At 52.3% G+C, this 10681-nt stretch overlaps 2 protein-coding genes across 2 annotated transcripts; both read left to right on the top strand.

Annotated features, from left to right (window-relative positions):
- Positions 1 to 415: 415 nt before the first annotated feature.
- EKO05_0011120 (Catalase) lies at positions 416 to 1523 on the top strand (the record flags this gene model as incomplete). The annotated part of the gene is made up of 2 exons (XM_038943957.1): positions 416 to 545; positions 592 to 1523. The coding sequence occupies 2 exons, from the start codon at positions 416 to 418 to the stop codon at positions 1521 to 1523; spliced, it is 1062 nt and encodes a 353-aa protein (XP_038793372.1).
- Positions 1524 to 6587: 5064 nt separating this feature from the next.
- EKO05_0011119 (uncharacterized protein) lies at positions 6588 to 10434 on the top strand (the record flags this gene model as incomplete). Its single annotated transcript, XM_059637918.1, has 4 exons — positions 6588 to 7668; positions 7867 to 8246; positions 8334 to 9031; positions 9078 to 10434. The coding sequence occupies 4 exons, from the start codon at positions 6588 to 6590 to the stop codon at positions 10432 to 10434; spliced, it is 3516 nt and encodes a 1171-aa protein (XP_059493901.1).
- Between the last annotated feature and the right edge of the window lie 247 nt (positions 10435 to 10681).

The following is a 10681-nucleotide window of genomic DNA, read 5'->3' as shown; positions in this document are numbered from 1 at the left end:
TAGGCGCTTCGACTGGCTGGGATAGCGTAATCCCACAGCCTTATACGCCATTAAACTTATCCTTTACCGCACGTTAGGCAAGCAATGCAAGGCGTTACGAAGGGCACTGCTGTCAGCCTTAACGGTGTAACGACGACTGGTGTCCGTGAAGTGGCCGTCAAGGAAGTTCCACCAGTGTCGGCCAACGCTATTTCGCGTGGTTGTTAATGCATGCACCGTAAGATCATGACTGTGTCAGGGTGAGGCCGCAAGCCCAGGAATTGTTTGTGCGCTTCCTTGGCTAGATTGAAGCTGACAGCAAGCATTAGATTACACCGACAAAATTCATAGCTTAGAGATTGATATAACATGATACATCTTAAACAAGCTACACGCCATTGACTCTTCCCAACCACTGTCCCCTGTACTACTCGCGATGCCTGGCCAGATGAACTACTCCCCTAGCGGGGCTGCCAACGGAGGAGCACATAACAATGACAAGCTTCCAGAGGAGTTGGTGGATGAGATGCAAAGACTCTTCGGCAAACATGCAGGTTACAGGACAAGTGTGTAGTCTCACAGGTCGACTTGAATCTTGCTTATTTCATCCAGCTCATGCCAAAGGCCTTCTCGTAGAAGGAACATTCACTCCAACTGAGCAAGCCAAAACACTTTCAGTAGCCTCCCACTTCAACGGTACCTCAACTCCAGTTATAGCCCGCTTCTCTGTGGGTGGTGGCATACCACACATCCCTGATGTCGATGATGGCGCTACACCAAAAGGCCTTGCTGTTCGCTTTCTTATTGACGAGCATACACATACCGACCTCCTCAGCCACACTTTCAACGGCTTCGCCTCTCGAACGGGCGAAGATTTCCTATCTTTTCTCCAAGTCTTTCGTGCTTTCCAGACCACCAAAGCCATGCTCGACAAAGCTAATGCTGCAGGAGGTGATATAATCAAAGAAGCAGCGGCTTTCAAGGCAGCTGCAGCACCTTTCCAGGCCTTCCTGGCCAGCCACCCTTCGGCGGCCACGTTTGTGAATTCACCCAAGCCCAACCCCTTCAACTATGGAACCATCACATACTACGAGCCCAATACACATATCCTGACCAACAAAGACGGCAAAATCACAAACGTTCGCTACCGTCTGGATCCCGCAGATGGCCAACACCTTTACCCCAACGATCCCTCACAGCTGAAGGTGCTAGGACAAAGCTACCTCGAAGAAGATCTGCAGCAGCGCTTTCCTTCTAAGCCTATCATCTTCACCATCCAGGCACATATTGCGAACTCCGACGACGTGCTCGACGACGCAACTGTTCCCTATAAAAGCACAACGTTTGTGCCAGTGGGCAAGTTGGTGATCGACAAACTCTCAGAGGACAACGTTGCAAGGCAGCAGCAAATTGCTTTCAGTCCCACGCCGGATCTTGGTGGAATCAAGGGTATCAAGGCGTCAGCTGATCCGTTGATCCAAGCGAGAAAAGGGGTTTACTACATCAGTGCTGACCAGAGAAGGCATGAGAAGCAAGTAGAGTAGCCTTGCTAGTGATAGCTTAGTAAATCAGCTGAGACTTCTTTTCATTTAACCATCACCATGCGTGTTGGTAAATACGTCTAAACTATGTTGCCTAAGCGATATCGACCTACTGGATGGCGATAGTTCTTACTGTTTCGAGAGTAATGTAACTGCTCAATCTTCGAATCAGATTGAACGGTCTTATAGTGCCTGTCCATAAGTCTGCAAAAAATGCCGACGGAAAACAGCAGTATGTTGTATTGGTAACTCCCTACTCAGTTCCAGCTGATCCCCAGCTCCCTTCTTTGATCCATGCCTCCCCTTCTACCTCGGACGTCCAGAGCAGATGCGATCTCTCCACAGTCAGCCCGCAAATCATCTGTAGCACAATACTCAGATACAGTCCAAAACTTTGGACTTATCAAGGGCTGGGAATCCGTCCTTGCTTTGTATTTTTTAATATATAGCTTCTTGGGATGGACAGGCTTTTGACTTGCTGAGCTGCATGTTCATGATGGACAAACGCACACAAAACCTTGTAGCTCCCAGGGAGATGAGATTACTTTGGCATAAAGCGTCAATACTAGGACACGTCGAATCTCCATCTTGTGCACATTTCGTCGTTACTCAAACAAAGCGCACTTGGGCACAGCAAAGGTGTACTACCCTGATTGTTGCTCTGGCTCAACATCATTGTTGAAACTTGCCATATCGGGGGGACGAACTGACTGTCCTTGTTTGTAAATCAACCCTTGGCCTTTGGTATACTCGATGTGCAAGAATTGGAGGCTTTGGTATTGGGAGGTCCATGCGTGCAGAAGGAATACGATAGTCAGATATGGTGCGGTACCCGAAGATGCAACTAGGGATCAAAACAGATGGCCCCTCACACAGAACCATCTGCATCATAGTAAAAGTGAGGTGTACCACGTTCGACGTCATCTCCAAAACAGCGAATAACACCCAATGACCAGAGTGTCCATGTCAGAAGGAAGTTGCTAAGCCACCCCAGTGTTGTAGACGCAAGGGTGAGCGAATATTCTGCATCAGTGGACATCTCCCGAGCGGAGTTCCCTTCGGCTCGGACCGTTACAGACGAGTTCCAGATCCAGCGGAGATTACCTGTGCAGAGCGAGTGATTTTTTCCGCCGATGTAGGTGTACGCCTAACAAGGAGTCGCACCCCGGTAATGATGCTACCTTGCCGTAGTATCACCGTGAGTAGATCATGCGGGTATTTTGGTCGAAGCGCAAGACTACGATCCACGGTACTGAGGGTCAGGCTAGTAAATAAACAGCATTGCTTGAGGTCAACGAAGGAGACAATCGTGAGAGACTTGCTGTATGTTGAAAAACAGAGTACTTGGAGGTGATTGGGCCGGGCAAGCACCTCCAGAGTCTGTGCTGTGGCTTTGAGCGGCTAACTCAGGACGTCTTCAAAGCGCATGCGGCCAGTGATGGTGTACCGAGTATCTAGAGGCGATATTGCATAGATACAACTGACCATGACCTCCACTCAACCTTGTCTTTGGTAATCATGGGCAATGGAGGAAGACCAAGCTCCATGGTCATGGTCTTGAGCTACGGAAGGGTTTGAGCGTGCATTTAGTAGTTTGTCTTATGATGACACCTGAGATCATACACGCTGCTGATTGGTTGGTAGCCGCAAACAGTAGCGAAGGGCCTTATATGAGCGGCATTTGGACCAGTGCAATTACATGCAGGAGTAAGTAAGATCCGTCTGGTGCGTGGGTAAGCGAAAACCGACGAATAGTGATATAAAAGCTTTCCCCCATGCTCTGTCGCTGGTTTCTGGCACCTGCACGTTACACCTACTCCGACTTTTGATGCCTTTGGACATCTCGTAAGGCTGAGTCTGAGGCTGCAAGCTTTCGCAGGCAGGCTATCTCTTTGACCCCCAAATCCTCCCTCTGAGTGAATGCACGTGCCTTTCGCATTACCTGACAGGAGCGGTTAGCCGTCACGTGAATTAGCCATGGTATTGGGAGGACTTGGCTCTGCATGCTAATGACGGGTGGGGATCTGTTTTTAGCGCTGCCAGAGGATCAAGCTTCCGATGGCCAGTGCATGTTCGCTTATTTATGCCAGATGGGGTAATGGTTTCGCTCGCACCCACCAAAATGCACAGTGCAGGCCGTCTCTCGTGGAAGCCATAGCTTTAACTTCTTGTGACCCCTGTTTGCCGTGACCAGAGCAGAGGGGAGGATGCAGGCTACGTGAGGATTTTCAGGTTGCTTTCCAGGATTGTCTGCAAGATCCCATGTGCAATCTTGCCGTGTCATTTCACCCGTGGTCGAGACCATCCTTTGCGGTTTCGGACTCATTGCAGGATCCTCTTTTGAGAACCATCTGTCTTTGAACGTGGGTGTCGTGCTAACCTACAGATGATATGCGCGCTTAAAGAGTACCGAGAGGCTGGGCACGTGGACGGGAGCCGACTTGCCTTTTGGTACACGCTACCACTCGGATACAGTATCGCGGAGCCGGAAAGATAATGTTGGGGATGCAGTCTTCTCAAGTTTGCATTGGCAGCTGAAGTTCTGTCTGGTTGCAGTCGTGAAGGATGGATACTCTCGAATCGCGCCATCGTCAGATTCATCAAAGCAGGATGCGTACTAGTGGACCTCTGCGGGATGATATTTAGCCGCTGAATGTAGGATGGTGCACGACGACGGCGAGGTGTGGGGATGTACCGGCTGCACCGGTCAAGATTGGTGGCAGCTGACCCAACGGCGACTAGATGCACATTGGCAGAGCTCTTTGCTAGTCATGAAATTTGGATAAACAGGTAGTTGTTGGAAGGCGACCGTCATTTGTTCCGCAATATCACAACATATTGGTATCGATGCCTGCTCGCCTTAAGGTAAGACCAAAATGGCAGCATCTCCGTCATTGGTGAGGTCCATCGCTCGTGTTCAATGCGAAACAGAGGAAAGTAGCTACCTAGCAACTCATATGGACGCTTGTCGATGGAAGAGACACTTCGGGCTTATATCCCCGGACGATCACCAACGCTTGTCGCCTTGCTGTCCTAGCGAGCTGTCGTCTCGTCCAACTTCGAATGGTGTTTCTCGAGAAGCTGCCAGCAAGCTGCGCGCCCTTGGCAAAGTCGGCTGCAGGTTCCAGAGGAGTGATCGGGGGTTGGGCGAGGTTCGTTTATGGATTTAAAGATGTCATACCTATCACAATCCGACACCCCAATCCTCGGATCCACGCATAACCTAGGCGCAAATCATATCAGGATGCGCGTAAGCGGGTAGGAATGCGGGACCGCACGGCTGGCAGAGGGTCTTGTTCCCAAACCCTCAGCTCGCTGGCTTCAACGCCACCAGCACAAATTACTGTCTTTGATCCATGGGCCGATGATGGACAGGTAGCCAGCATAAGCGGCCTGAAGATCTATCACAAAGGATCCGAGCTCCGAAATTGTAAGTTGGCGGTAATGTTAGCCGGTCGACGATAGTAGCCAACGCAGCGCAGTGTGGCAGTCCTGCCCTGGTGTGGGTCCAGATTAGTCAATCCATGTTCAGATGTAGTAGCTCTGCGCCGCATGTATGGTACGATCGGGCTGTTTTGGCAGGAGACTGGAATCGATGGAGTGCTGCATGTGAAGGTTGCAGGTTCAGCTCCAGCGATGCAGGCAGTCTCGGTTTAGAGGCGTGGCGACTCGGTGGTAGATGGTTGTCGGCCTGTCACGCTGGATGGCTCTCCTTGGTAGCGCAGGATCTGCTGGCGTACGATTGCTGGCGCAACCCCAGCGCGTGCTCGCGATTCTTCCGAATCCCACGTTCCACCGGAATTCAGTACTGAGTAGACGGTAGCGTCGTGAACTAGAGGAAGCGCGGGATCTGAGGTCTATGCTGCGGCCGCAGTCCGCTGCCAAACGACTAGCTGTTGAGCGCACGCGTCATGTTGGAGGAGACAAGTCCTTTGGCCTGAGTAGTTGTTGCCGTTGGGGCACCTCGGCGCCGACAAGCGCACCACGCTTCGAGCCTTCCGAAGCCGGCAAGCATCCTGAAAGAATGTGATCACTGCAGCTTCACCGCGCCGTCACTCAACACACGGCTCCATAACGACCACAAGCGCGCGACGTCTTCGTGCCGCTGGCCTGAGCGAGTGAACTCACCCGCCAGCGCCATACCACATACCCCTCTCCTTAGCCCGCCTGCTCAGAGATCCATGATCCCTGGGTCGCTCACACAGACCACAGCCGCCCTCTTCACTGTGTGGTTCCTGGGTGCGGGTGCCCTCCACGGCCCTAGCGCAAGCCATCGACCAGCCCCGGTCGCCTGGCACGCCCTTCAATCGAACCTCGCACTACCGCTGCCGAGTAGAAACATGCTTCCTTCACAATCCACCTACTCACTGCTCCAGTCCGTGTCCGTGTCCGCCGCAATTGCATCAGAGTCCAACTGACTAGCTCGATTCGAACACACTGACCCCTGCTCAGCCCAGAGCAGCATAACTCGATCTCTGATCTGGGCCATTCACATCATCCTGGCCTCGCTGTAGCCCCTCTGGGTGTGCCGACAACTTACGTACAGCCTTCTCCCTCCTATCTGCCAACGAACGGTTGCCGCTTGCTCCTTTTGGCTCTTTCGGCGGCGTTTGACACGTGGTGCGTGCCTCTCTTATCCAGTATAACTAATTCAGACTCCCATTTCTCCACATGGTTCCCAAGGGCGTAGACTATTAACTTTACGACGTCCCACTCCTGCCCTGCACCAGCCCTCTGCTGCATCCAGCCGGGAGCCACGCCTTCAGCCTATTACTTACGTCAAAAGACGGCCATATCCTGTGACCGTTTGGGCCACGCAAACTTCACCGGCGAACGATCGACCAAAGCTGGATCTGTTCCCCTAAGTTGGCACTGCCGTGCCCGCATCCAAGCGGACAATCGTCTGTCCGTAGTGGCCAGTGTAATCTTGCTTCAACCTCAGGTGTCTCTTCGAATACACCCAGTCATTCCTCCTTCTCGAGCGTTGGTCACATCTCGATTGTTTCCACCCATCTGCCACCCATCTGCCATCCATATCGATCCTGCTCCAGACGTCTCTCGTCCAACATGGCGAATGCCCGGTCAATGTCACCACCGGGCGGCGCCGGTGACGTTTCACCAACGGGTAACGGCTCAAGCCTTGCAACCACTACTAAAATGCGCAAGAGGACTAAGACTGGCTGTTTAACATGCCGCAAACGCCGCATCAAATGCGGCGAAGAGCGTCCCACCTGTGCGAATTGCATCAAATCCAAGCGCCAGTGTGAAGGTTACAACCAGCGAGTAGTCTTCAAGCCTCCTATCGGCGACTGGCCCAACCATCCTGGCGTTGTCAGCACCATACAGTATCACACTTCGATGCTACCTGGTACACGCAACCAACCGTACCAATCGTCTCAATCGACCAGTCAGGCTCAGGAACATGTGCCTGCTGTCCTCCAAACTCAATCTTCGAGCAGCTTCGACATGCCAAAGATGGGCGCCACCACCAACAACGTTGGGCTGATTACCACTTCCCAGGTACTCCTTGGAGGTTCCAGCAGCTATTCTCCAGAGCAGACCTACCTACAGCCACTGCCATCACCACATCATCAGCAACCGCTTCACTCACCCCACCATCACATACAAAATTCTGCACCAAACGCATCTTACTTTCCCCAATCGTCACCAGTACACACTACGTTCCAAACTCCATACGTTCATGGTCACAGTACTGCATTCCCTGATTCTCAAAGATATACACAAAACCAGGTATTATACCAGCAGATACCAACCCCGTACAACACCTTCGTCGACACCGAGCTCGCTACGTCGCAAGCGCTCCCGAACGAATCAATCTACCAGCAACAATACCCTTCGCCGACGCATAGCGAAGAACACAATCCCTATGTCCAACAATCAAATACCTCGCCACATGATGAACACTTTCCCCAATACACACGAGCACAACCTGTTGTGCAACGTTATGAGAGCCATCCACAAGCACTTGGTCACCTTCCCCAGCTCAGTCCAATAGGCTTGAGCCAGGCTGGCTATGGGTTCCCCTTGGCTTCACAAAGAGATTCGGCACACTCCAGTTATCAAATTGTCCAGATACCCTCGCTTGAAATGATTGCAGATGCAAAATACTTACCTCAGCCAGTTCTCGGTATGTCCCATGTCTAGCTACATATCTCATATACCCCAATGACTATCATGATTCGTTCTCAGTGCTCTCCTTATGAAGCCGTTGTTTGCACGAAGCATGTGTCTGCCACCTAGCGCCTCGCGCCTACATAGAACAATCTCTTGATGGCATGTGCCTCCCATCTACGACTACACTGCTGACCATGGATGCCACACATAGAGCAACCTACCACTGTTCTTCAATCGAAAAACGGACAGCCACGACTGCTTCTCAATGGCTTCGCCGGTGACGACCACGTCAGTCCTTCTCAAGTCCTCGACGAGGCCGCGGTCGAATACGAAGACGATGATTACTGGGACGTGCATTCCGACGAAGAGATGATGGACCGAGAGGATGGGGACAACGAGAACATAATGGTTGGAGGCAAAGAATTCGACATCATCCGTCGCATACACTTTGAGAATTTCAATGAGCTCGGCATCAGGCGTTATGACGCGTTCCTGTACGACGGTCTTTTGACACAGTACAAGCCGGAGTATGCAGCGAGCCCACTAAGAAATCCAAAGACAGCCCGAGTCTTTGCGCACTTCATTCATGTGGTAAGCACAAACTTCCTCTGACGCTTCTTGTCGATTGAGATACTATGAACACGTCTAGACCAGTCGCTAATTTCGACGCAAATCAAGACTGCAGTAAGCCTATCCATTTACGAACGAAACCCAAGAAACACTTCCTTGATCTTCGAAGGCTCGACCTCCCCCGCACAACAAGGGTTATGGACGTACATACTACCTCTGAAGGCTCTAGATCACCAGGGCTTGCTGCATGCTATGCTTGCGTTGTCAAGTCTACACATTGCACGGCTTCAAGGTGCATCTATAACGCCCTCCTACAAACACTACGCCTATTCATTGAAGCGCTTAGGACGGTCGCTCAACCACCCAGGAAAACGTCTCTCGATATCAACTCTCGCAACATCCCTACTTTTGGCCTTTTACGAAGTTTGGACGGCTGAACACACAAAGTGGTCAACTCATCTCGTCGGCGCAGCGCAACTTCTGGCTGAGATTAATTTCCGCTCACTCACATGTGAGAATCGACGTCTGAAAGCCGCTCAAGCCGCTGAAGGGAGACAATTCTTCAGCCAAAGGCTTCTAGACAGCGACCTTGAGCCAGACGAACACCTCGTGAGCACGATACTCGGAAAACAAGTCAGCTACATCGATTCCGGTATCATTGTCGAGGACAACGGTGCTAGGCAGGACACGGAATCAAAGTTACCAGGCAACCCCGACATGAGAAGATTCGAAGTACTTCAGGACCTGTACTGGTGGTACTGCCGCCATGATATGTGGCAGAGTTGTGTGAGCGGCAATCCTTTGATGTAAGTTTTATCTGAGGTCTAAAATCCGGAAGCTAACGTTTGTAAGAACGCCATACAGGAAATGGGCTGACTGCCCACCACGAGCACCGCTTGGTCGAGCAGACGCACTCTATGGCTCTCACGATCACATTGTCTTACTCATCGGCCGCATAGCAGACTTCACGTGTCGCGACCGAGAGCGAAAGTTAAGACAAGTCAAAGCTGATGGCGGGCAATGGAGACCTAGGCCTGGAATGCCTGGCGGACCACCGGCGGGCATGGGTAGACGCCAACCTCCAAAACCTGATGCTCCAAACGGACCTCCTTCTCAGATGCAAGGGCCGCCTCCAGGATGGACAGATGGCCCTCCACCAGGCTGGAAAGGCCCACCACCACCAGGATTCGGTCCACCTCAGGACAGTCCACCAACACCAAGAGGAAGTCCGCCGAGTGGGCCACCACCTGCGATGCCAAACTTTTATGGTATGGCTCCTGCTCGGCCACACGCACCGATTACTGCCCACTATGCAAACCCAGGCTATGAACGATCGCCCCCGATGCCAGATATGCCTCATCCGCAATATGCCGACCTACCTTCTGCATATGAGAGTGCAACCAGTGAATGGGATGCCATAAACGCTGCTCACGCAACCGTGGCCCAGGTCCTGGCCAGCACTGAAGCTTTTGCACCATTACCGCAAGAACTACAAGTCATTCCACCTGGCGAGACTAGTACAATGACACCTTTCGGCCCAGCTCTCGTCCATCGTAGCTATGATATAAGTGTCCTTTGGACACTCCTTCATCTCTCCAAAATCATTCTTCTGCGCTCCCATCCAGCAATGCCGCCCGCAGCCATGATGGCCGCAGGCGTCTGCGCGCAAGCAACAGGACCATATGCGACGCTCATCGGCCGCATCACAGCGGGCATGCAACTCCCCATAGGCGAAGATCTCTCGCCATTCCTAGGCTCTGTGCTCCAGGAATCAACCATGGCGTTGTTCTTTGCTGGAGTTCAGTATCAGGACCCTGCACAGCGCAAATGGATCATCACTCGCCTCCTCGAAATAGATCGGCGCACAGGCTGGGCGTCGGCGGGTATCATTGCACGTGGAGTAGAAACATCGTGGGAGAGAGCGGCGCAGATGGGAAGGGGGCCGCCGTATAAACGGCGAACGAGGAAAGCGAACGAGGAAGGGCCGCTGGTGCTGGAGGAGGAAGAAGAAGAAGGCGCAAATCCGCCGAACTGGAGACACAAAGAACCAGATGCGGTGGGAAAGGGATCAACAATGCAAGAGGTAGCAGAGCAGAGTGGGTCAGAGGAAAAGCGGTATCTCGTAAGGCCTAGAATGGTGACGTGGGCGAAGAACGTGTTTGGCACTGAGGAGGACCTGCAAGCTGGCATGGAAAGAATCAAACTCTGAGCATATGGCGAGAGTAGCAGAATGGGGACGACGAGGCTTGAGAGATACGGGAACCACACTCAATTATCCAAGGACGCTCACTTCACACACTGGGGTAGAGCACGCATTCCGCAAAGAAAGCCAACCAGACCACCGACGCCACGAGGACCGCAAGATCAATTCGCAAGTCCACTACCGGATCCAAGAGGCACAGTCGCACCCAAATAGCTTTGCCCTCTGCAACCCATCGTCACAAATCGAACAACAG

The sequence above is a fragment of the Ascochyta rabiei genome, chromosome 21 (genome assembly GCF_004011695.2).
Source record: "Ascochyta rabiei chromosome 21, complete sequence".
NCBI lineage: Eukaryota > Fungi > Ascomycota > Dothideomycetes > Pleosporales > Didymellaceae > Ascochyta > Ascochyta rabiei.
This window is presented reverse-complemented; position numbering and strand designations above follow the sequence as displayed.